The sequence below is a fragment of the Podarcis vaucheri genome, assembly GCF_965113315.1.
Source record: "Podarcis vaucheri genome assembly, chromosome: 2".
NCBI lineage: Eukaryota > Metazoa > Chordata > Lepidosauria > Squamata > Lacertidae > Podarcis > Podarcis vaucheri.
Window position 1 is genome coordinate 48,970,802 of NC_138760.1, and position 27,635 is coordinate 48,998,436.

A 27,635-nucleotide genomic window follows, 5' to 3' on the forward strand; every position below is an offset into this window, starting at 1 on the left:
AGTTTGGTTAGCATTTGCCTAGAAGCCTTCAACTTCTATGCCAGAAAAAGTCAGCAGTGATATTTTCTCTATTGGAAAGAAGGTCCCATCTTTTTACATCAAGTATCCACTCTGATGATGATAATAATTTATTTATACCCCACTCATCAGCTGGATTTCCCCAGCCACTCTGGGTGGCTCCCAACTGAATATTAAAAACGCAATACAGCATTAAACATTAAAAACTTCCCCAAACAATGGTATTCGCAACTCACTTCAGCATTAATTTTAGAATGGGTGGTTTAAAAATAAATACTTCACATCACTAGATTTTCTTATGTGTAGCTATTCATTCAGTTAAAAATATCTCAGAGTCCCATTTCTGAGTCTTTAAACAGTGCATTTTATATTTGTGTGCATGCAATAAAAGATGGCCAGCATGTATTCATCATGTATCATCACACTTTCAAAAATCACATTTGCAACTTTGCAAGGTAGACAATTGCAATATTAAGAGTAACTGATTTTAAAATCCATGACAGCCGAGTGTCCCAAGATACTGAATTATGTTCAACTTCCAAGTGTCCATCGCTCTAGAATTTAGCTTTTAATTTAGTTTGTCACAAGCCACCGAGAAAGCAGTTGCTCATTCAGGGGCTCTTTTGAGACATAGCACAGAAGAGGGCTTAGAGCCAAACAGCTTGCAAATGGAAGGCAAGAGAAGAGTAGTGTATTCCCTGCTTCCTGCTCTGCCACAAGCCCACTTTGGGGAACCCCAAATCCTCTGGAGTTACATTTTCAGGGACACAGAGGGGATGATCAACAAGTGCCACTCCAAGTGTCTTCTGCACATGTGGCAAGCTAAAAGTAGTCAGTAAATGAGACACATTGCTCTTCCCATTCATGTTTCCCAAGTTGCTGAGCTGAGATCCACTTTAAGTGTCTTAAGCTGTCGTAAAGAATATAAGCTGTTCTGACTTCCTGTCATGACAAAGGGCACATTGCATATAGACAGCAAGACCTATGTCAGCTGATCCCACCAATATTTGAACAGTCTCCCCTAACCCTACATATATAATCACCTTCCGTAATGAGTTGGCTGCCCAGTGTGAAATTCTACATTACGGTACCTTGCCAACCATTTGGTTAACATTGGTAGTAGAGTTGACAGGGGCTAGGAACATGCACACAGATCCAAGGCTCTCACACACTTCAACAATTAATAGGCGGGAGCTTCATCGGAAGAGGCCCTTGAGGAATCCTGCTGCCATCAGTCTATGCAAAGGATGTACGCAGAACTCAGAGCAATCATTCCACAAACAGGCTTCTCAAGTCATACGTAACTGCCATGTGCAACTATAGTTAAATGAAACCACTATGCTATCATGAATTTAAGTTTGCCATCACAAATTGCAGCGAACCAAGAAATGAGTTTATCATACGATAATAATCATGCCAATAGCAGCATGATGGGTTTTTACAAGGGGGGCGGGAAATGTACACGTCCGAAAGGGAAGCAGCGGCAGACATGGTTTCCCGAGGTTTTTCTTCCAAAGCCTTGTACCTTATTGCAGCAAGTCCCATTTCCTTGTTACTTCTTTCATAAATGACTTGAATGAAGTCCGGCAACTCTAGATCTAACTGCAATGCTGAGCTAACGGAAAGCTGAAACGAGTTAGGATAAATGTGTGTGATCCACTGCTGCAGTTCTAAGCATAAGAGCCAATGAAATAGTAAAGCATCATATACTAGGAAAACATCACGTTCACCTGCAAATACTGAGAAGAACTTTAATGATTATTGAAGTATTTCACAGTTCCATTAGTAAAACGAATGACCCGAGGGCACAAATAGTGTGGGTAGACTCTTCTTCGTAGGAGTATACAAGAAGCGGACACGCACATCAGTGTTTCGCACTGTGTTTATTGAATAACCTACTGTAAGATGGAGATACTTACGAATGTCAAATGGGGGCGGGGGAGGCTTCTCTGCAAGGCTAATAAAATGAACACATTGGATTCTACAACCAGAGCTCCCTCAGTAGTATTTACACAATTAGGTGGTTAAAATTTGCTTACAACACACAAAATATTGTAGATACCAAGTCGTATATAAATACAAAAAGAAAACTTCCGGATACTATTCTAATTTTTTGCATAAACACTTTTCATTTAAATCTGTAACAAAAAGGGAACACAACATCTACTTTCATTTTGCTTAAAGTGTGACATGCCCAGACTACAGTATACTTTAGAGACATCAGTCCCCAACCAACATACTTCCTCTGAAAAGGGGAAACACAATTCTGCACTCTAAAATCCAACTCAACCCTCTCACGAACTATTTTTCTAAAAATTATATAACTTAAAAAGCAGAATGACGAACATCCTACCATAGCGCACACACACACACACACACTGGACTCTAGACAGAATAAAAGCAATATATTGCACATAGTCTGTATTGCAATCCTGAGAACCCTTTTCACAAACAATACTGGCTTTCAGTGACTAACAGGACAAACAGCTGAATATCAAGTGAGCACTTCATATTCTACCAGGAATCTTCGAAAAACCAAACCCACAGAAATCCTGCGGGAAGCTTAATCGCACCAGTATAGTTAAGTTCATGATCCTGAAGTACAGCTAAGTGGAACTAAACTGCAATGAATCAATGGGACTTAAGGCAAAACATCATGTTAATCTGGCAAACCCTCCGTTCCCAAATCTGCATTTGCAGAGGTACTGCAAATGTGGAGTGTGGGAACAGGAATAAAATTTAAGTGGCTGGGTTGAGTACTTGTCACATATCAATTGAGTTTTCCCTCTACACCTGCCTCGACATCAGCTGTTTTCCCATCAGACAGGCTTCACTTTTGATTTTGGTACCTCTTAGGAAATGGGGAAGAAATTTAAATGGCTTCGGAGTAGCATTTGCATGGGGGAACTGGTAGGTGGGGTAAGCAGCAGCTCGCTGTTTTATGTCCCCGCAAGTGCCTCACTTACAGCTCTGGATTTGGTTTACACAGTAAAACACAGGCTTCAGAATCCTTTGCTTTCTCCACCACGTGTGGCTCCACTCTCAAGTAATGGGGGAAGGGAGGGGGGAGAGAGAATAAGCCTTTGGATGTACAAGAGCTAAAATGGTGTCTCTATTAAGTGACATTGTGATTTTTAAAAAATTATCAGTAGGCCTTTGCTTAAAGTAAACGGTAGCCTAATGTCTTCGCAGGCTGTAAACGAACAGCCTCAACTCTGGTTCAAGGACTGCAGCTTTTAAGACTGACCAGTTTCCAAGGTTACCTCAGGTTCCATTACTCATGGATCCCTTTAAAAAGAAAATCAACTCCTTCCACACACATTTGTCCATATTTAGATAATTAACTCAAACGGCAAGACCAAACATACCACACTAAAAGGCAGCGATTCCTGCAATATTAAGAACATTTTGACAATGAATTGTTTTCAAGTAAACATTAATCCCTGACATAAGTTGTAAACCATGTTTTCCCACAAAATGATCTTTTAGTTACTTAAGGCAGCAGCATCTTAAATATTTTGGAGGTAAAGTTAAGATTACATTTTAAGAAAAATACGACAAACTTGAGGCCCAAGTGGTGTTTTGTCTACTGATGCCTCACCAGACAAATTAAGGCAAAAGTGGTTTGACTTGTGTTCCAAGTTTAAAGTCTTGTTCTGTGAAAATTCCAGTCAAAGCACAGCAAGGAACATTCATTAAAAAAAATCCAGTGACAGTTTCAGAGGTATCAAGGAAATATAAGCCTTGTTAGTGTCAACAAAAGGCTACAGTGTTATGAGCTGTGTTCACGGGAGAGCCATCATACAAGTATATCTGATGGCCAGAAGTTTCTCCAGGTTTCTGCTTTTCAGAGTAGTTTTTAATTACAGTGTTATTTATTTCAAGTTCGTTGGCACCCCTTCTATGGAGGCACCCCAATTTCAGTAAGTCACTCTTGCAAAAGTAGCATCATGAATTTCGAGGTATATTTTTGCATTTCTTCTCAGAAAAATCTTGCTTCTGCAGGAAAGGCACCCATGTTTTAAATGTTAAAAAGAAAAAAGAAAAATCAATGAGGGATTTGTTTTTGTCCAAGCTATTGGCAAGTAGTTGCTCCATTGAGCTCCTTTCTATGGTGGCAGGTGCAATTCAGTTTACATATCACCAATGTTTTCCTTCCAAGATGTACTGGTCCTGTCTCACCCCCTTCCTCTGCAGGTGCTCATCCATCAAAACAACCTGTTGTGTAAGAATGATGCCCGCTAAAATAGCTACTGCCATAGGTCAGAGCGAGGCAGTGCCTGGGCTCCGTTGAAATGGCTACCTGCATGGTGATAGGCCCTTGAATGGACACTGTTTGCAAAACAGGCTGAAAGCTGGCCTGCAGGGTGGAGTAGGAATGCAGGGAATCGCTATGGTGGCCCGAGGCAAGGCCACTCAGTCGAGGAGCTTGTAAAGAGTCCCGGTAAGCCGAGCACAGATCCTGTATTGGGGAGTGGAACTGCGGAACGACAGCCGAATGCTGAGCCAGGGGATGATAACGCGATTGCTGAAAGAGAACTTGAGTTGGGGTTTGAAGGGTGAGGCTTTCCACAACTTGCTGCTGCTGCTGCAACAGCTTCACACGATCCTTTTCCTTGTTGGCTTCTTTGATGTCCTTATCATGAGCTCTGTTAGATAAAAATAAAATCACACACAAGCTTAAAGGCCAGGGTTTTGAAACAGAAAAATAAAATGTGACAGGTAAGTAACTAGCAATTGCTGGGGGTTTTGGGGGGACTACAACTCCCATCATCCCTAGCTAGCAGGACCAGTTGTCAGGAATGATGGGAGTTGTAGTTCAAAAACAGCTGGAGACCCAAGTTTGGGAAACACTGCTCTACACCTATGTCTGGGAATGCTCCAGGCCATTTGGCAGGCATGGAATGTTTTAGAATCATGTTTACAAAAGCCGCACTGAAAATTATAGTATTTACAATAAAGTTACAGACACCAAAATACCATTTGCCATCTTATGTCCTAGACCAGCAATGAGAAATTTGTAGACCAGGGTCTGGATGTGTGTACCAGACCTTTTAAAGAAAAGGAATGGGCCACCAAATTTAGCCATGTCATAAATAACTGCGCTCATCTGTACAGAAAGGGAACAAGGTTTCCCAGTGGGCTTACCAGCTCTACCACTGAGGCTTTTTGGATCTTTGCATGAGTATTATTAATAAGGCAGGCAGCTATGTCAACTGTAAATAGCTAGGGCACTGGGGACGCTACATGTTTGCAATCAACATGGTGTCAAGAGTCACACCAGGTAGATGTTAATGTTTGAAATTCTGTCCGCATAGATAATTTGACGTATTAGTTGCCTGAAAAAACTAACACATAAATAAAACAATGTTCATCAGGTGGCTGTTTTTATTCAAAACTTACATAAGCATGAGTTCGATACATGGAGCAAGATGCTCCCAGGAATAACAAGTTAACAGCTGGAGCTGTGCGGTCCAAGAAGGAGAAACCTCAAGACAGATGCGCGAGGCTCCCACACAAGCAGCAGCAACCAGAGAAGGCCGAAATGAGAGAAAAGCATGATCTGGAAGAAAAGGAATTTCAAAATTAGGCCCAAGCCCCTCCATCCATAAATGGCAAGACTTTGTCAACTTCTTCCAGCAAGTCTGGCAGCAGGCTAATGTGATGTATAAGCCTTCTGGCTGGAGACTAAGACACCACAATGACGGCTTTGGCTCAAGAGAGAGCAAGTCAACTTAGGTCAGCATTTCTTGCAAGCAATGCCACTAAATCTACTGTAGTCTCTTTGTGTGCACAGTGCAACTTTTATTATGGGCAATAACTCAGGCTTCGAAGGGCGCTCTTAACCCAGCATCTGACAGATCGTTGCCATCTGATCTCAGACTTTATAGACCGTTTAAGACTGCAATCATACTGGAAAGAAAACGCCATTAAACTCCGTGGGCTTTACTTCCAGACAAACATGCAGTACTACATGCCAAGTACTGCCTGGCTTTAAGATCCAAATATTGCATATTTCGTTTTTATATTTTGCATTGGCTTAGGGGCAAAATTGAGGAAATGTGGCTTTTAGTGGTTCTCAAACTTGCTTCTTCCTCGTGGGGTGGCAAAAGCTTACCATCCCAAGTTCAAGAAGCAAAGGTTGGCATCTTTGCTCTGAGGTAAGCAGTGGCAAACATAGGGTTGAAATCACACTTCTTCCACAAAAAGACAACAACCAACTCCTATGGAGCTGCGGGGTAAAGGGAAAATGGATGAAAATCACATTTCCACCTTTTCTTCAACAGGAGAATCCTGAGAGTGGAATTCTACTTGTGACAGCCTCTACCCAGCCCCCATATATTAAAACAAGTTGTGGGTTAGCTTGGTCCAGAGTATGCCTAACCCCAAAACAAGGCCTCAAAGAGCAAGAATTCCCTTTGCCAAAGCCTGCTTTGATTTCATGCCTTTTCTAAGGTGAGGCAAATATTTTGGTGGCATTTGCATTAAACACAATGTTTCTCCATATCCGAGGACTGGTATAATCCTGATAAAGGCTACTGCAAGGCAGACATGTGTTTTGGGCTTCTGGACCAAGAAATTACCTTGCAGCGAGACTTCTAGGAAATAGTGAGAATATTTCTCCATAAAAGCTCTGACTTTGGTCACGGACGTGATAGGCCAGCCATTGTGCAGATCGCTCTCGCTAACGGAGGCAAAGAGGTAGTAATCGATGTAATGCGCCGGGGTTGGCAGACAGAGATTCCAGTTAAAAGTTTCCAGGAGCAGAAGTTCCATCTTCAGCAGGTCTTTCTTGGTTAGCGCCAGGTTAAGGCTACACATGTAAGCAAAGCTGTTCAGCTGGTCCAGTTTGGGCACCTTGTCCTCCTTCTCTTCAAACTTGCCTATTGGAAAGAAAGAACAAGCCACTTGAGATCAAGGCATACTCTCCATCTAGATTCTCCTGAACTCAGCTAGAAGACAATGCTGAAAAACCCAGAATTCAGAGATTCACCAGCCAGCCGTTGCCACCACATGAGATAAACCCTAGTCCAGGCATAGGCAAACTCGGCCCTCCAGATGTTTTGGGACTACAACTCCCATCATCCCTGACCACTGGTCCTGTTAGCTAGGGATGGTGGGAACTGTAGTCCAAAAACATCTGGAGGGACGAGTTTGCCTATGCCTGCTCTAGTCAAACACAAATAGTACAGAGTATAAAATTATGGGAGCTTTGGAAAAGCATGCAGTCCACTTTCACTGATGAGTCAACATGGAAGAAAACTAGAGCTCACAATGCTCACAATGTGTGAAAGCAATGTATTATTTTACATAAAGATGAAATATAGTACATAACCAAGACCAGCACATATGGAAAAATGTTGGCCCACACTTCAAAGAAAAAGGAGGAAAATACACATTATGTTCAATCCGGTTATCTGATTATACACTTTTATTTTATGTCAACTATTACTAATAGGAAAGTGCAATTTAAACAACTATCCCAACCCTTCCAACAGGCGCTGCTCAATATTTAAATTTATAGGCCTTGAAAGAACCCAGTCCAGTCTCTACTTTAACAAATTCCAAGAATCCTTTTTCCTCCAGTTTGACTAGTTTCTTTTATTTGCCATCAATATTTTTCCAGCCTAGCAGGATTTAAGATAACATGCAGTAGAAAAGTTTTCTCCCCTGCCCCGCCTTTTTGCCAGAGTGGAATACAAAGGCCAGACAATGGACTGAGGAAGGGTAGCAGCCGTAAGACACTGAACAGCTTCTGCTGCTTTTGTAGTTTTACAACCACTTCCTTATCTCCTTTCTAGATTGCTCCCTTGGAATCTGGATGCTTCTGAAAACACTGTGGCCACCCTCATCAAGGACTGGCCTAACTTTTTTTTAAAAAAAACAACAAACTACTGTGACACAAAGGCCTATATGGCCTAGGACCCTCGTACCTACGGGACCGCCTCTCCTGGTATGCCCCACGGAGGACCTTAAGGTCTGCAAATAATAACACTCTGAAGATCCCAGGCCCCAGGGAGATTAGACTGGCCTCGACCAGAGCCAGGGCCTTTTTAGCTGTGGCCCCGGCCTGGTGGAACACTCTCTCACAAGAGACCAGGACCCTGCGGGATTTGACATCTTTCCGCAGGGCCTGCAAGACGGAGCTGTTCCGCCAGGCCTTTGGTCAGGGTTCAGTGTGATTCTTTTCTTTCTGTATAAGAACAAGCATTAAAGAGGCCTCCTAGCCTGCTCACAGGTCCTTTATAAGATTAGTGGTAACATTTGGCCCTGGAGAATATTAACCACTCTCAATTTTACCTGTGGACTGCCATCTGTCCAGATTTTAATTTGTTCTGAACTAATTTTAAGATGTATTTTAATTAATTGATTGCCTGTTTTTATGTTCTTTGTATACTGTGTTACTTTTATGATGTTAGCTGCCCTGAGCCTGGCTCTGGCCGAGGAACAATTATTATTATCATTAAACAGACAAAATATTATGTCAGTATAGCAGCTTTGGACAGGAATATATTGTTGTTGTTGTTTAGTCGTTTAGTCGTGTCCGACTCTTCGTGACCCCATGGACCAGAGCACGCCAGGCACTCCTGTCTTCCACTGCCTCCCGTAGTTTGGTCAGACTCATGTTTGTAGCTTCAAGAACACTGTCCAACCATCTTGTCCTCTGTCGTCCCCTTCTCCTTGTGCCTTCAATCTTTCCCAACATCAGGGTCTTTTCCAGGGAGTCACAGAATCATAGAGTTGGAAGAGACCACAAGGGCCATCGAGTCCAACCCCCTGCCAAGCAGGAAACACCATCAGAGCACTCCTGACATATGGTTGTCAAGCCTCTGCTTAAAGACCTCCAAAGTAGGAGACTCCACCACACTCCTTGGCAGCAAATTCCATTGTCGAACAGCTCTTACTGTCAGGAAGTTCTTCCTAATGTTTAGGTGGAATCTTCTTTCTTGTAGTTTGGATCCATTGCTTTGTGTCCGCTTCTCTGGAGCAGCAGAAAACAACCTTTCTCCCTCCTCTATGTGACATCCTTTTATATATTTGAACATGGCTATCATATCACCCCTTAACCTCCTCTTCTCCAGGCTAAACATGCCCAGCTCCCTTAGCCGTTCCTCATAAGGCATCGTTTCCAGGCCTTTGACCATTTTGGTTGCCCTCCTTTGGACACGTTCCAGTTTGTCAGTGTCCTTCTTGAACTGTGGTGCCCAGAACTGGGCACAGTACTCTAGGTGAGGTCTGACCAGAGCAGAATACAGTGGCACTATTACTTCCCTTGATCTAGATGCTATACTCCTATTGATGCAGCCCAGAATTGCATTGGCTTTTTTAGCTGCCGCGTCACACTGTTGGCTCATGTCAAGTCTTCTCTTCTCATGAGGTGGCCAAAGTATTGGAGCCTCAGCTTTACGATCTGTCCTTCCAGTGAGCACTCAGGGCTGATTTCCTTAAGAATGGATGCGTTTGATCTTCTTGCAGTCCATGGGACTCTCAAGAGTCTCCTCCAGCACCATAATTCAAAAGCATCAATTCTTCGGCGATCAGCCTTCTTTATGTTCCAGCTCTCACTTCCATACATCACTACTGGGAAAACCATGGCTTTAACTATACGAACCTTTGTTGGCAAGGTGATGTCTCTGCTTTTTAAGATACTGTCTAGGTTTGCCATTGCCTTTCTCCCAAGGAGCAGGCGTCTTTTAATTTCGTGGCTGCTGTCACCATCTGCAGTGATCATAGAGCCCAAGAAAGTAAAATCTCTCACTGCCTCCATTTCTTTCCCTTCTATTTGCCAGGAGGTGATGGGCCCAGTGGCCATGATCTTTGTTTTTTTGATGTTGAGCTTCAGACCATATTTTGCGCACTCCTCTTTCACCCTCATTAAAAGGTTCTTTAATTCCTCTTCACTTTCTGCCATCAAGGTTGTGTCATCTGCATATCTGAGGTGGTTGATATTTCTTCCGGCGATCCTAATTCCGGCTTGGGATTCATCCAGCCCAGCCTTTCGCATGATGAATTCTGCATATAAGTTAAATAAGCAGGGAGACAATATACAGCCTTGCCGTACTCCTTTCCCATTTTTGAACCAATCAGTTGTTCCATATCTAGTTCTAACTGTAGCTTCTTGTACCACATAAAGATTTCTCAGGAGACAGATGAGGTGATCAGGCACTCCCATTTCTTTAAGAACTTGCCACAGTTTGCTGTGATCGACACAGTCAAAGGCTTTTGCATAGTCAATGAAGCAGAAATAGATGTTTTTCTGGAACTCTCTAGCTTTCTCCATAATCCAGCGCACGTTTGCAATTTGGTCTCTGGTTCCTCAGCCCCTTCGAAATCCAGCTTGCCTTCTGGGAGTTCTCGGTCCACATACTGCTTGAGCCTTCCCTGTAGAATTTTTAGCATAACCTTGCTAGTGTGTGAAATGAGTGCAATTGTGCGGTAGTTGGAGCATTCTTTGGCACTGCCCTTCTTTGGGATTGGGATGTAGACTGATCTTCTCCAATCCTCTGGCCACTGCTGAGTTTTCCAAATTTGCTGGCATATTGAGTGTAGCACCTTGACAGCATCATCGTTTAAAATTTTAAATAGTTCAAGCTGGAATATCATCACTTCCACTGGCCTTGTTATTAGCAGTGCTTTCTAAGGCCCATTTGACTTCACTCTCCAGGATGTCTGGCTCAAGGTCATATATACAACATGCTAAAAGGTCAAGCTATGCAAGCATGAGGTTGGCAAAAAGCAGATCCTGTCTATCTTTAAAAAGAGACTTGAGAGGCTCTAAACAAGCCTTCTCTAACTTGCTCTTGGACCTCTGTCGAAGTTGGACACCAATCCACCATCAGCCTCAACTAGCATGGCCAGTGGTCAGAGAGGACCATGCACAGGGCATCACATCGTGGAAGGCTACTCTAAGGGTTGGTTCTGAAGTTACCCACCTGCATTTCCTCTCTTGTATAAAGCTTTGGGTTATTAGGACACGTGTCTCTCTTCAAGGCTGACAACTATGTTTTTCTAAAGTGGCCAAAAACTAAAGGGATTCTAGGAGGATATAGCTCAGGATGGATCACTAGGTAAGTACAGTGGTGCCTCGCAAGACGAAATTAATTCGTTCCGCGAGTTTTTTCGTCTAGCGAATTTTTCGTCTTGCGAAGCACGGTGTCGGAAAAGTTTTGGAAAAGCTTCAAAAATCGCCAAAAACCTCAAAAAAGGCCACCACACCGCGTTCTATGAGTTGCTCCTCGAAGTCAAGTCGCAACTGTATTAACGGTGTTAAGAAAAAGGAAACAAACTTGCAAAAAACGCAAGACGTTTTCATCTTGCGAAGCAAGCCCATAGGGAAATTCGTCTTGCGAAGCAGCTCAAAAACTGCAAAACCCTTTCGTCTAGCGAGTTTTTCGTCTTGCGGGGCACCACTGTACATAGAAGGGGCTGAAGTTTGAGAATGAACCTGCACAGTATCTGCTCTCCATGAATATAATATGGCAGGGGTCAAAGGTGCCCTCTAAATGTAACAGGAACCCCTTTCCATGGGCTCAATCCACAATTATCGAGTAATGTTTACCGTATTTTTCGCCCTATAGGACGCACTTTTCCCCCTCCAAAAATGAAGAGGAAATCTGGGTGCGTCCTATGGGGCGAATGCAGGCTTTCGCTGAAGCCTGGAGAGCAAGAGGCATCGGTGCGCACCGACCCCTCTCGCTCTCCAGGCTTCAGGAAGCCATCAGCAAGCCTGGGGAGCCCTATGGGAGGTCCGACAGGGATGTCTAGGCTGCAGACAGCAGCCTGCCGCTCGGCGGGCGGGGCGCCCTGAAGCAGAGCGCCCCCGCGCCAGGCAGACATCCGCAGCATGGGGAGCCTTGCCGGACTTCCTGGCAAGGCTCCCCACGCTGCGGATGCAGAGCGCCCCTCGCGCGGGGCAGACATCAGCCAGCCCCACAAGCTCGGGGGACAGCAGGGAGGCGCAGCGCCGCCATCCCGCTGTTCCTCGACCTGGTTCTGTTTCCCCGACCTGCTTTTGGGGGGGAAATAAAGGGAAATTTTTTCCCCTTTATTTCCCCCCAAAAAAACTAGGTGCGTCCTATGGGGCGAAAAATACGGTAAATGTCAATGTGATGGGCCCCACAGGCTCTGAATAATACAGTAATGGAAGGGGTGATCTGAAGGAAAAGCATCACCCACGGCCTCATTTAAAGGGCATAAAAATGAACCTGTTACTCTCTGTAACAGCTGAGAATCCCTTTTCCCTTAAGCACAGCTTGAAACTTAAGGCTCCTCCCCATACGAGTAATAAAGAAGTACATCACTGCAGGAAATTCTAGGCAAAGTTGTTGATACTCTGTTCTAAAAGCAACAGAAACTGCAAAGAGCAATAGTCAACTATATCATACCCCTCTGGGAAGGGGCCAATAGTCTTTTCCTGTTCCATGGTTTCAAAAATGCCTAAGATGGTACCTGCTCAAAATAAACAACCTAAAATTAATGAATTGAAATAAAAATGTTTTCATCAGCTTAGGGCATTTAACCGATAAACAGCTTACTTGTCCCCCCCCCCAACGGACAAGTAATAACCGCAATAGCATGTGTGCATTAACAGGCAAGCTTACTCACTTGCAAGGAGGAGGCAGGCAATCGAGATGACATAGAGCTGTTTGACAGCAACATCATAGCGGTCCATAAAGAGATCCAGCAAGTACACAGCAAGGTGTCGGGCTGTGGGGCAGAGCTGGCAGCGGCTGCTAAGGATGGCCAAGAGGTCAGCAAAATAGCGCCGCATCCCGATTTGCGGAGAATGGGCCTTGTACACAGGCAGCTTCAGCTCCTACAGCAACACAAAGGAGGGGGAGGAAAGAAAGAAAGAGACAGAGAGAGAGAAGGGGTATTAACATGAATATCCATTTCAGAAGCCAAAATCCACAGATCACCATCCACCACCTGTTCTGGCAAGTGCTTAGCAACTAACGCAATAAAAAGCAACCCAGCTCTTGTTCTGGATGAATATCCAACCTGTTTTTGAAAGACAATGCAACTTGCGACAACTATTCATACTCCTGAGAATCAGGCAATGGGCAGGGGGAGAGCCACACTAAACAACAACAACAACCCACCATCAGCTAGCAATCCCCTCCCACAGGGTTCAAGACCAGGAACCAACATTATTTATAAAGAAACAAACAGACTGCTGCGCCCATTGAAGACCAACGCATTTATGATGGTATAACCTTTCATGGACTGCCACAATAATTGTTAGTTTTTAAGGGGAGCTATTATTTTATTTATTGTACAACTGTATAAACTGCTTGACAGCCTGAGGTCACCAAAGCAGTGTTCAATACAAAGATAAAATACAAAAAATACAATATTCAAAGCATAGTTAAAACCAATCATACAGGTATACAATTAATTTTTCATTAACAACTGTGTCACACCTATTAGACCTGGGAAAAGTGATCCCCCCCCCCCCGTGTGTGTGTTTTGGATTAAACATCTCAATCCTGCTAAGGGCCCCAACAGCTGCTACTTACACTAGAAAACTTAAGACATGTTAATTTAGGCACTCAAGGAGTTGGCTTCAGGTCTTGTTTGGCCTAGAGGCAAATTCAGCAGAAGGTTGGAATCCAAAGGCAAATTCAAAAGAAAAGTTTATCTTCCATTGTTGGCTCTCCCAAGTAAAGAATTTAGAAATCACCCATTTACGGGTTCAGAACAAGTCAATAACTTTTCAGTGACTTACATAGTCATTTTTGGGCAATATTTAATCAAACTGCATAAAATGAAATTGCAGCCCAGACAAGAAATTTAAAGTTGAAGCCCACTTACATGTCCACTGTATTAAAAGTATGAAAACGGGACGAAATTAGTTTTTAAAAGGTTAAGCCAGTTCATGAATTACTTCTTAACCATCTGCAAGATAAGACCTCTTGCATAAAAGTACGGCACTGTAAATATTTATGTGAAGGTGAAGAGGACCCATTTCCTCAGGCAAACATGCTTATCTGTCTGTTTAGACACAAAGCCCATTCACAAGCTAACATAACAATTATCAGATGTCTTCTTCCAAGAGGCAACATCTCATTTGACCTCAGCAGATTCCAGATGAAGGTTTTAAAAACATCCCAGGCAGGGATGGAGATCCAGCTTTCCAGAAAAGTTGCCTAAAACCAAAACACCCCGTCTTCTAGCTAGCAAGGAATTCTACAATGCTCACTGTACAGCTCAAAACACCACCTTTACACCCCACCCCATGGACACAACTCTTCATTTACAATACATATTTACCGTATAAGAGTATAATTACAGTAGATTCAACAAGAGGCATGCTGCACCTGATGGCTTTGTAAGCAGCTTAGGTACGCAGGCCGACAATGCACCACAACATAGAAGCCATGTGCATACATTCTCTTTCCAAAATGATCTGTGCATCCGAGATCACACATCAACTGAACGCACACAAAATGGCCGCCACCTGTACTGACACGCCATTTGGTACAGGACTGGGCATCATTCTGCCATCACTCCTCCACACACATTTGGAATTTCTAAATGAGAACCAATGTCATGTGAAGCCAGTAGGGCAGGGCTGGGGAAAGTCCTCCAGATTATGTTGGACAACCAACTCCCAGCAGCCCCAGCCAGCATGACTAGCAGTCAGGGATGATGGGAGCGGATGATGGGATGTGTAGTCCAACATCAGGAGGGCCACAGGTTTCTCATCTCAGCAGAATGGACACCACCACATCATCTGCTGGGCACTCAATAAATACTGTAGGCACTATCCAACACCGACTGCGCCAGGGAACACAACACAGATTTCCCTCCCTCTGCTGCCCACATCTGCTCTGAAGGGCTGCCAAATCTTCAAGAAGAGATCTGGTGCTGAGTGAAGGGGAGGAGGAAAATCCCAGCAGCGCAAGAGTAAGTTTGTTGCACAACAAGCTGACACGGAAGGACGTCATCCTTTGCCAAATACAGTGAAATATGCCTAAGAATCAATTTCAGAGAAATATTTCTAGTCAGAAGTGTGTCTTGGAACGTTTGCTTGGAATATTAAACAACAGCAACAATACTGTCTTTCCCACTTCCAAAATTTCCAAGGACTCGATCCCTCTCTAAAGTTACATTCAGAAGCACAGTACATTTGGGGAGCCAGCAATCCACTTATGTTCCTTTCTATTTGAGGATGTGAACTTAATTTTGCAAACGCAAGCAAGGAGCCATATGTCAAATGGTGTATGGCCTACAATTTGTTCCAAATTGTACGATGTGGAGTAGGGTTGGGTACAACTTTTTTTCAGAAAAATCTTGAGCAGTAGTGGGGCATGGTAATTTGGGTAAAAGAAGGCATCCTACATAAATATATTGCGTTATTTAAAGCCGACATTGCTTGTGGGTTACTGGAAAAAGATTTGTGTTTACTGTACAATAAAGCATAAGGCACAAAAGCAGGCTTAAAAGCACATACAAATGAACCGAATGCCCTACACATTGCATGTGTATATGAACAAGTTTTGATCCCCCAGACTGCTGCCACTTGAAAACATTGTTTTGTTTGCCTTCTGATGTCTCCAGTCATCAGTCCACTTACCTGGTGGCTTTTGAAGGATTAAGTTCCAATGCCAACCTTACCAATCCCTACTTGCTTCAAAGTTTTGTGAAACTCAGCCCAGGCTGTTGCCATGCCTTGATAGACCCTGAAACAGGCGTGGAGTCCCTCTCCCTCCTGCGATGACAGGAGGAAGAGTTGCCTGTCTCCAACCCCTAGTCTGTCGCTGCTGCCGTTTTCTTGCTTCTTTTCTTACTTGCACTGTATATTTTCGTATTGCATTTTGAACCCATGGAATACAATTAATATATAACACAAGTGGCAAGAAAAAGACCATTAGAAATCCTCCAGCACCTAGCAAAGCTCATTACAATTGCTACAACAGACAGAAATATCATTAAGCGAGGCCTTCAGCAATTTTCAAGTCCATGGGGGGGGGGGGGAGAGAGAACCACTGCCCTCCTTATGTGACGGAAACTTAATGCTTGAACAAGGCTAGAGTTGAAGAATAATGGAGATGGGATTCTTTTTTCAAAATCCAGAAGAGCTGCTGGACTCCGTTGTTTTACTGTATCTCATTCATTATTGTAAATAAGTGTGTGGTTGTTACTGTTTTTTGAAAAACAAACAGGTTTCTCCCCCAGTAACATATGCCTCCCTCCTCTTGTTTGGTGTCAGAAAGGGTTACATATACAAAACTAAGATGATATATCCTTCATATACCGTATTTTTCCATGTATAACACGCCTCCGTGTATAAGAAAATGGCACAAAGTTGTTGTGGTTTTTTTGGGGGGGGGAGTGCAGTAAATAACCCAACGGTTACAATTGCTCATGTCGCTCGCTGACAATCGCTCAAATCTGCAACAAGCGGCTGCCCGATCGCCAACAGCGGAAGGAAATCGCAAGCACAAGTGCCGCGGCGGCAGCCAATCCAAAGCAGCCCTTGAAACAACAACCAATCACACACCAAAGACAATCTGCAGCTCGTAGCTGCAACCAATCACCCGTCACCCCTACCCACTATCCATGTATAAGACAACCCCCACTTGTTGTTTTTTACATTATTTTAGAGTAAAAAAACCTCGTCATACATGGAAAAGTATGGTATATATAAAAAGTAGCAGCTTAAAGACAATCAAGTATTACATAACTCTCTCCTTCAAGCCTTGGGGCAAATTCACAAGTGGTATTTTTGTTGTGTACAGGTTAAAAATTAGAATGTGTGTGTGTCTTAAAATACACATATACTCTCTTTCAATGGGCTGGCAGCTCTCTACCGTGTGTGTATGCCATGTGGGAAACACAAGTGAACTAACCCTTGGATAAGAATTTTTCTCTGGCTAGCTGAGACACTCAAGGGCTTTTGTTGCTACTGGACAGGGGTAGGCAACCTAAGGGCTGTGGGCCAGATATGGCCCAATCACCTTCTCAATCCGGTCCAGGAAGCAGCGTGTTTTTACATGAGTAGAATGTGTCCTTTTATTTAAAGTGCATCTCTGGGTTATTTGTGAGGCACAAGAATTCGTTCATTCCCCCCCCCCCAAATATACTCCAGCCCACCACATGGTCTGAGGGACAGCGGACCTGCCCATGGCTGAAAAAGGTTGCTGACCCCTGCTCTTGGCAAACCATCCAAACTATCTACTGTTGAGAAGGGACAGGTGTGCCAAATGATAACAATATCAAATTATAATGAAATCGTGACATTTGCTCATTATTTCCCAGGATTTAAAAGGACCCAGGGCAACCATCTATTGTGGCATTTCATTCAGCTATATATATAAATTACACACAAAGACAAAGCTATACATAATTTTCTTTCCAAAGAAAACACACAACAATTCAAGTTACTTTTCCTGTGTAAATTTCACCTTGAACAAGTATATTCACTTTGACATATTCCAATTGTAACCAAAGAACACAATGAACAATGGAAAAATACAAGCCAAAGGAAGGTGTAAGAGGGGGTGAGAAATATATGGCCTGCAGCCTATTGCTATTGCCTGCTTTGTGTGGGCTGGTGGAGGGTTCTGAGAATTACTAGTTGTCCTTTTGTGAAAAGATCTTCCATTGTGTCCATGACAATTTCTTAGATTACTCTCATGCTTCAAGGCTTACCTATACCAGAATATGTATGTTATCCTCAACAATGCTTTGTGAAAGATCACTAAAATTTTTACATATGTCCACATTTTAACATAATTATCACCACCTGTATTTCCAACATCTCCATTTCCCTCTAACTTCATGGCTAACCCCTTTCTCTCCCCCTTTCTTTCTTTCTTTCTTTCCATGTGCATATACACCTGTCAACTCAGGATGATGCATCATACATCTAGTGAAGCAGGCTGTAGCTGACAAAACCTAACGCCATAATAAATTTTGTTACGTCTTTCAAGTGCCACAAGGCTTTTGGTTAATTTGAGACGCAACACTCGACATGCAGACACCCCCTCCATACTTGCAAATAGCAGGAACATGAACCCAAGTAAGACACATTTCTCCCAAGTCATGCTTGACACCTGTTCAACGTCCTCCCTCCAAAAACACTGCCTTTGCCAAGACATGGGAACAAACCCCCAGACAGAGGAAACATCTCTCACGGAGGAGGGACAGGACAAAAAGCTAGGTATAGTGGAGGACAGGAACCTGAGAAGGCTTGCAAGGAACAGCACCGCAGTAACCACTTCAGACCAGCACAGGTGCACAGCACCCGCAATATTAAAGCAAGGATTTTCACCAGAACTAATAAGGAATTTAACACAGTTGAGAGACATTTCCTTGTAAATGTATATATTTCATGCTCTAGGAGCTCAGAAAGGTGCATCACTGAATACGCTCAGGGAAGGGGCTCATTCAGGACAAACCTATACTGTCAGCTTTATCTCAACTCCCTGACCCATTTGCAAGGCAATATCCCTTTCACACATATCCCTCTTAGCATGAATGTGTCCTAATCAAGTCCCCAGTGAAAAGTTGCTTTCATATGGCCCTCACCACACTCTTTTCCATAAAAGCTGCTGATCCTAACCACACATTTTCTTGCAAACAATTCCCATAGACTCCAACGAGATTTGCATCCAAATAACTGCCTTTAGGACTGGCGCACTCAGTCTCCTGCTTTAAACTATCTATTCACTCCCTCTTCAATCTACAGTGACTTCTTACCAGCTTTTGCAAGAGAGTTGAAGACAATGAGCCAACTTTTTTAGTTGGGCTCTCATCCACCTTGATAATTAATTTGGTTGAATGTATCAATTTAAGATTTTTTTGTTTTGTTTTCCAACAGCACACTACATGGCAACAGGATATGAATCAACACCATCATGGAGTCCAGAGTAATTACATATTGCTTTCTTCTAGACTCTAGAAGGGGGGTGGGGAACCTATTCAGTATATTTCTTCCATACAAAGCAACCTATACACACATTTCCTTACACTGTGTAAGGTGCAATGCACTTCTAACTTGCTCCCATTCAAAGTGCATTGAGGACTGCAGTCTTTCACTGTAAGAATCAACCACCACGGAAAAAAGTTTTAGACACAGCAAAGGCAGAGCAGGTAAGCGTGCAGAGACAGGGAGGCTAACTGACCTTCAACCTTAAAGTCTGATGAATCTCTGCTGCAAGGTCTCCTTTCCACCATGGCTCTTCCATCTTTAGACTTCCCATCCAAAACCTGGTCTGGGGGGAAAGGCAATACCTAGGTAGGGAGAAATAAACAGTGAACCAGATTAACCAACATTTTCTACCTAGTCAAGTTGTTTGTGCGTTGTAGCCCAACAGCCCCATCCTAGGGAAATCAACAGGCTTCAGGGCACATGTCCCTGCATGGGATCTGGCTGTTACTAAGTTCTTTTGGCTGAGACCTTTTAGTTGTAACATCCTTCACCTTCCTCGCCTCCCCCCGCCCAAAGAGAGAGGGCAAGGGGAAAGGGCAATTACATCCATGTTTTCTACCGGGGTCCAATTCTGTCCACCGAACTTCTATCAAACACCCGGGTTTTCTCCCCACTTTATTAAAGCGTCCCCACAATTGCAGATTTCCATGCGGCCACAGTCGCCCAAGAAATCTCGGCGGCCACAGGTCTGCCTTACCTGCAAGACGGGTCCCTCCCCCTCCCCGCGCCCTTTCCTTTTGCAGAAAAGCCGCCAAGGACGCTTCCATGTGCACCAGCCCATCCGAAGGGAGAGTACCTGAGAAATCTACTACCTCCTCGCCGCGATCACTTCTTTGCAGAGATCTCGCCAAGGCTGTTACCTTGACTACCTCCATAGATTTGGGAACAAGCCTCTCTCTCTCTCTCTTCCCTCTCGGCCACCCCCACTCCCGGTCTGCTAGAGCACTCATAACTGCACAACTTCTTTGTTTAAAGGCAGGCTACCTTTAATTGAAAAGAGCCATCACGACACTCCCCCCCCCCGCAGTCCGCAACTCCCCACGAACTGCGAAGACGGCGCCCGCCCACGCAGCGCTTACCTTTTCGCCTCTCTTCGCCCTCCAAACCGGGATCCCCAGCCTTTGTCCTACTCGGCATCCAGCTATTTCTTGCTGGAAAAATACTGCAGCCCAGGCAGAAGGGGGAGCATTTAAACTTATCTCTCTGCGCGCCCCCCCCCCGCCGCCAGTTCCCCAGTGTTGAACTTAGAGTCTGGCGGGAAGGGCGGAGGTGAGATGCATATCCGCCCCCCCCCTCTCGCTCCCCGCGGTGTAGCTGGTGGAGGGCGAGAAGGTGATCTCCCCGCCCTTTAGCCGCTTCTCTCCTCCTCCCTCCCCCCGCAGATCCTGCTCTGGATGGAAGATCCCAGGAGGAGGAGGAGGGGGAGATTACACGCCGGCGCCGCACTGCGCACGCGCGCGCACACCTCGGAGCCCTATCGCTTCTTTGCGTATAGCAGCCTTCCCGCGCTCCTTTTCGCGCGGGGGAGACCCGCTCGCTCGCTCGTTCATTCATTCGTCTGTCCGCCCGTGGACTTCCTCTGAAACCAACGCCAAGGCTACCGCCGCCCGAGCCCATCTCCCCTGTCCCGGCCCTCTCGGCACTGCTGCTGCTCCGCTTCTCCTGCGGGGCAATTTCAAGAGGCGCCCAAAACGCAGCTTCATTCAAAGCGAACTAATCCAGGCAAGGGGTCCCGATCACATTGGAGGCACTAACGGGTGTAGGACCGACTCGGTTGTAGTCCGAGGGAAGAGGCTCTTGCCGTAATAGGTGCTCGTCTCCCACCGCTGTAAGTGGGCTCGTGCCCCAACCCTCCAAAACTGGCCTAGTTCAAAGCTCAGCTGGGCTTGAGCGATTCCTCCCTTCCCCAATACGTAATAATGATGAGCTGCATTTAAAGGAGAATGTCATGCTGGCCCCAACACATTTACTTGCCGTATTAAGAAAGCAAATTCTAGTCCTTCTTACCTGGGAACAAGCCTCATTTTAATTCAACAGGACTTATTTCTGAGTAGACACGGTTTAAGTTTGCACTGTCGATCCATGCAACAGGTCCTTTTAAACTGTTTTTACATAGTGTTTTAATTCACGAAACCCATCCTAGGACCTTAGGGCCAAGGGCAGGTAATAACAATAGCAATTTATCTGTTATCAGATGTTGGGAAAGCTGGACTTGGATGCGAAAGCACTGAGCCCAATGTAATCACTTATCATTTTAAAAGCTGCTGTGCCAGGTTTTAGGTGGGAGGCCGTATCCAGAGAAAATGCCAGGTTTAAATTTGGTTCTTCTGCAGGTATTCTACCATAGAGAGATGGCCCCTCCTTCTAAGACAAAAATAGGAAAAGGCAAAGCCACACCAAGACTTCAGTCACCGGTCAAAAGTGTCATGCGTGTAGTAGAAACGCAGTGGAGTGCACAGGGAGATGCTGTGAGTGTTGTAAAAAAGAACTACTCACAAATATTAAATGCTGTAGAAGTGCATTCAACTGGTGAAGAAGAAAGTACCAGGTCAGATGATGGCATGCTGCCCAGTGGCGTAGCATGGGTTGTCAGCACCCGGGGCAAGGCAAGTAATTTGCGCCCCCTAACCCGTGGATTTGCGCCCCCTAACCCTAACCCCCAGATGTTGCGCCCGGTGCGGCCGGCCCCCCCTGCACCCCCCACGCTACCCCACTGATGCTGCCTGATACTTTTCAATTGTTTTCCTTCCTGTGCTTTCTTGGCCTTTGGGAATCCATCCTTCTAGAACCTAACAACACACAGGTCTACCTCCAAACCAAAGGACAACAACAGTACAGTACAACAACGTGGCATGAAGCTCAAGGCTTTAAAAGCATTTTAAACTGAAAATAGAGACAAATTAGTTAACAATTCAGTAGCTTACGCAAAATAAATTTGTGATGATCTGGGGATAGTCATGGATTGTCAGTGTAGAAGGAAGAAACTGTTGGCAGGTGAAGAACCACAAGATTATGCTAAATTGTCATATGAAACTGAGTTGAAGACAGAACTGTTTCTTTCACTGAACAGAGTGATCTAAGAAGTCATCAAGAGATCTGAACAGCTTCATGAACTTGCTGAAAAATATATCTTTCTTACTCCATTGAATTTTTTGAATGATATGAATGTCAACTAAATAATGATCATGACTATGACATTAATAGGGAAGAGTTCCTCGCTGAGAGAAAAAGACTTAAGAGTTTTGTTTCTCTTGTTGCCTCACGAGACAAAACAGAGACGTGGAAGGTCAGTGACGGACCCCTTGAACTTTTGCAGTTTATTCTAAAATACAGTCTTGGTAATTTAGTTCCAAATAGAGTAATACCGTTGCAAATTTTCCTCACTGTTGCTGTAAGTGTTGCTAGTTGTGAGAGGAGTTTTTCTAAATTAAAATTGATTAAGAATTACCTAAGATCTACAATGAGTATGTTGTATTTAAGAAATCTTGCCATACTAAACATTTTAGAAATGTTGGAATTAAGGTTTTACTTAAAAAATAAACAGTGTTTTATTTCCCTATATGTCGCGCTGTTTTGACTTTTTGTAGTATTTGTTTGTGGTTGAAACAAGAGAAAAAAGAACATAAAAGGGGTATTGCAAGTAAAGCAAAGAAGAGGGGCAGCAAACTCAGTGGCTGCCTTGGGCAGCAAAATCCCTAGCTACGCCACTGGCACAAGGGACAACAAAAGGTTCTCTGTCCCATTCATAATTTGCATGCTCAGATGATGGAATTCATCAGCAATTGATACAATGATGTGAGCAGTTGCTTCATTGACTGGTACCTCAATTCGTTACTGTTTGACCTCACTGCCACTAAAGATTTTAACAAGGTTGTTTTGGGTATCTGAAAACCAAGCACAGAAAGAGTGTTTCTGCTGTGAATCCTATCCTAGTTTATAAAGCACTCTGAGTTTTGCAAACTGATTTGCCTTCACATACATTTTGTGCAGCAAATCACTATTTTTGCTTCTTTACATATGGAATAAATGAGGTGGGGGGAGATCGTTTGCCCAAAGCAACACCTTCTCTGATTTATTTATATTTAGTGGCAGAAATATGGTTACTTGAGAAATAATTGCATTTTTTATTTAAAAAACTGTCGTGATGAATGTGCGTGCACACACACACTGGCCCTGATCAACCTTTGCCAACGTTTCTTTTCTTGGTGGCAGGCCTCGTTTTGCTTTCAATGTGAGCAGCAAAGGTTGCACAAAGGAAAGCTTTCCCCCAGAATGAGGATGCCATTATACAAATGCTGCTAAATTCTTGTTTCTAGGCCAGCTGTAGCAAGGGCAGAGCAGACAGTTCCTGGTATAGTAAATAGGACCAGTATTAAGTTACTTGTGAAGAGAGTACCTGCTGGGAGGAAGTAACCCAGGCTTAGGTGTAAAAGGGGGGAAAGAATGTTTGCTGATCCTGGTGATGGATAAGAGTCTGCAGGGAAGAATCATAATGCCGTACTTCTCTGCCTGAAGGGACAGCCATCATGTGGTAAACTCCCACCTGCTTTCCAGCTGCGAGGAACTGAGGACCCTGAACAGGTGAGATATTGCATAGCTGAAGCAAGGATGGGGAAAGTTTGAGAGGAATGAAACCGAATGTGTGATATCTCTCTTGGTGAGGAATACTAGAAGGATTTGGGCACTGATAGCTGTCCTGGCTCACAGAAGTGGGTGGGATTAGGGAGTTAAGAAGGATGAGATGCAATAGCTCAGGGGATTACAAATTTTGAGACCAGCCTTCTAGTTTACTTCCTTGCTTATGGCAGATTAGACACGTAAAACCTAGAGCAATTTGGAATAAAACTGCACACCAATCAACACTTAGGGAATTTCTCATGTTTCTTAAGAGCCTACCTAGGTGTCATGCTTGAGAAGAAAATATAACAAATTAGAGAACAGGCCACGATGGTAATCCTAGAATTCTAGAATCAGAATCTGGAGAGTAGCGTTTACTTATCCAAGACCTCGTTGCCAAGTAAACAAAAGTGCCAGCTGAGTGGAACGCAGAATCTGGTGGTGCTTCTAGTGTTCACAGCAACATCAAATTTTACATTTATACTGAAACTGGAGTAATGCATTTCTTGTCACTTATAAAATGCAGAGCTAGAAGTTTATGTCTGACTTTCCACAATTCCAATGCCATATACACACAGATGAAAACAAATTATTTCTGAAATCACATGTTATTAGTTTCCAGAGTGTAAGGCACATCTTTGGGTAGAGTCATGCTGAACCAAGAGTTGAGATGAATGGTGGAAAGGCTGAAAAGTGAAGCATCCTTGTAACGTGTTTACAAACCCAGCAAGATAATGAGATACAAACCTCCATGGCCACTCACCCTTGGTTTATTATCGTATTCAGCTATAGACACGTCCCAGAGTCTTGCAAACTTCAGCTCCCATATCTGGTGGCATGGAAGTGGAGATTTAAAAGTACTTTGATTACTTTGACCTGCGGAAGGCACATAATGGCTATGTTATGTCACTGTGAGACATGTGGGCAGGAACTGGCAGTAAGTATCCTGGCTGCAGGAAATCTGATTTTGGGGCTCACAACATGGGAAAGGCAACAGTTTACAAAATTAAAACATTTAAAAACTCACTTTTTATTCTTATTAAAGCTTTCTATTCTTATTTTTTCTTACTGCCTATCAGCACATGCTTACTTTAAGAAATAATCAGCATATTGCTAGGCGTGTTCAACCTTAAAGGTAAAGGGACCCCTGACCATTAGGTCCAGTCGTGGCCGACTCTGGGATTGCGGCGCTCATCTCACTTTATTGGCTGAAGGAGCTGGCGTACGGCTTCCGGGTCATGTGGTCAGCATGACTAAGTAGCTTCTGGCAAACCAGAGCAGCACACGGAAACGCCGTTTACCTTCCCGCTGGAGCGGTACCTATTTATCTACTTGCACTTTGATGTGCTTTCAAACTGCTAGGTTGGCAGGAGCTGGGACTGAGCAATGGCAGCTTACCCCGTCAGGGGGATTCAAACTGCCGACCTTCTGATCGGCAAGTCCTAGGCTCTGTGGTTTAACCCACAGCGCCACCCGCATCCCTTGTGTTCAACCTTACTACTATATAATAATATTAATTTTATAAATCGCAATACCCTAAAACAGTTTAAGTCAGGGGTGGGGGACCTGTGTCCTTCCAGATGTTGCCAGACTACAACACCCATCATTCTTAACCATTGGCTATGCTGCCTGGGACTCATAGGAGTTGGAGCATAGTGACCTCTGAAAGGCTACAGGTTTCCCCGTCCCTGATTTAAATGGACAGAAGAGCAGCATTTTTGGGGGGAACGGACCTAAAAGAGTTTCTTTCTTACTGGGTTTCCTCCACCTTTGTGAAATTAATCCAAGGGCTGCAGATTGCCTTCCCCATTTCTAGAGCCTCACTAAGGTACCCCCCTCCCAGAGGCAAATTCACCTGCAAGGTTGACTCCCGGCATAACAAACTCCAGTGGTGTCCCTAGAAGTAGCTAGTTTACAGAGGTGATCTTTCTTAGCGTAGTCATTGGTTGTAACTATATTGTAAGAGAGCCATCTCACATGAATTTATTGGAGAAGATAAAAGTCTTAAAATAATTACCAGGTATATGAGATCTGTAAAAAAAGGATGAACTTCCTTCTGAGTGGATCTCTGAGAACTCTCTTTAACAGCTGCCCAACTGTCAAAACATCAGAATCTCGGAATACCCAGTGGAAGTCTTTACCATAGCTTAAAGGTATGGCATCAGCAGCAGAGTCTTCACTCCAAGTATGGATGTGCTATGACTACTCAGCTTCTTCCCAAGTGTTAAGGCTGCCCAACATACTTGAAGGATATAGGAGGAAGAGAATAAAATTTAACACGCGTTCCTCGCTTGCTGAGGTTAGTCAGGGCATATGAATATGCATCATGAGCACAGAATTCCTTATTTTGGGATGTAAAGCTGCAATCCTAACCGTATGTACTCAGAAATGAATCCTAGTGAATTCAGTGGTGCATAATCTAAACTGGAAGCAGTGCATTGAAGAAGATTCACTGTTCTGTTTGGAAGAAGCATTTGTTAAAGCAGTCCAGGCCACATTATCACCCATAAATATCTACAATGTCACCACTGCTCAAGCTGATTCTCACTTGATTGCATGTGATATTTCTTCCATTGTAAAGATAATCACGGCCCCTCTAGCTGTGTGGAAGAGGATGTCCCTGTCCCTCCCCAATTCAGTGGAACAGACCACCAATGATGTACCGGTACTTCAAGTAGTCTGAAGTAATAAAAAAACAATATTGGCTGTCACTTTTTGCAGTCTGTTGTAGGATCAGTGCATACAATGGACTTTTAAAAAAAGTATTTTAATGTGGAAGTCTAGCACAAGAACCTCTTCTTGCACAATTCTCTAACAAGTCTTGTAGAAGAGCTTAGTATTAAAACACAACCCAAAAAACAAATGGAAATAGATACTGCTTCCCATCAAGAAAACAAGTCCCCATTTTGACCATTGTGAAACGTGATATCTAAGGCTGGTTTTCTCTTGCGCACTTGCAGGTACGGGTACAGAAATGAACATGCCTAGTACAGAAAAGGTTGGGGGGAAATTGACTGAGGTGAGAGGGAAACACAGCTCTGCTACATTCTGATAAACTGATCAATGGTGTGGAAGAGCAGTGAATATTGACAACTGGAAAAACACATGGCAACATTTCTTGTTCACCTCCTGGAAGTGCACACCAAAAATTTTGATTTTTATTATTCATTTGTTATGTAAGGTCCGTATCGGGAAGCACCGACAAAACGTTCCTAAGGGTTGAAAATGCAAGTGGAAAGCCACCCACCCTCAGCTGATTAGAAAAAACATACCTGGATTTCTGTACATTTAAAACTGCATGGCATCGTTTGCTTGTATGTGCAGTGAGCATGTTAAAAGGCACTTTTATTTACTTGTGAAAACACCAGTGCTTGGTTGCAACATTGTATTGTTCAGGCAGCACCTTTTGCAATGAAGATGGTAGTCACTAGGTGGCAGTATACATACAACATTAAAGCCTCAAGTGGCTGATACATGTCGGTTTCTATATCTTCTTTCCTTTACCAATTATTTATTATTCATTAACAACATTGCCTCCCCCCCAAGGATTTCAAAGCAGCACACATGCTTCTGCCCTTCCTCCATTTTATCCTCACAACAACCCTGCGAGCTAGATTTGGCTGAGGGATAGTGATGGGCTCAAAGTTACCAAGTGAGCTAAGGGGAGATTTGAACCCGAGTTTCCTTGGCCTTAATCCAACACTTCGCCATACCCAACTAACTTCAGCTGAGATTAGCAGTAGCTGTGAGGGCAAAATTATGGGACACAAAAAGATTCAGGGAAAATAATATTCTGATCAATCTGTGTTGTGATCTCTTGAAGACACTTCAGTGTTGAGCTCCTGATTTTGAATACCATAATCTTTTTCCCGCTGTTAAAATAATGTGGTCATCTACATCTTTCTTCATAAATTATTCCTTTTTCGTTTGCCTTTGGGGGTTTCTTAGTGTCTCATTAGGCGGAGAACTGTGATCATTCTCAAATGTCACAGCAGAACACTTCATCAGGATAGATTCTGAGCAAAACAAAAGGTGTTTTAGAAAAACCCAGTGATGTTAT

General features: G+C 43.8%; 1 protein-coding gene across 1 annotated transcript; it reads right to left on the reverse strand.

Moving 5' to 3' along the window:
- Window positions 1-1,888: 1,888 nt before the first annotated feature.
- Window positions 1,889-25,636, reverse strand: CCNJL (cyclin J like). Its single transcript, XM_082214745.1, is given in 8 exon segments — window positions 1,889-4,667; window positions 5,422-5,581; window positions 6,603-6,902; window positions 12,625-12,835; window positions 19,152-19,247; window positions 19,249-19,260; window positions 24,339-24,451; window positions 25,431-25,636. Coding segments are annotated over 8 exon segments (1,362 nt in total). The 5' UTR covers window positions 25,453-25,636; the 3' UTR covers window positions 1,889-4,219.
- Between the last annotated feature and the right edge of the window lie 1,999 nt (window positions 25,637-27,635).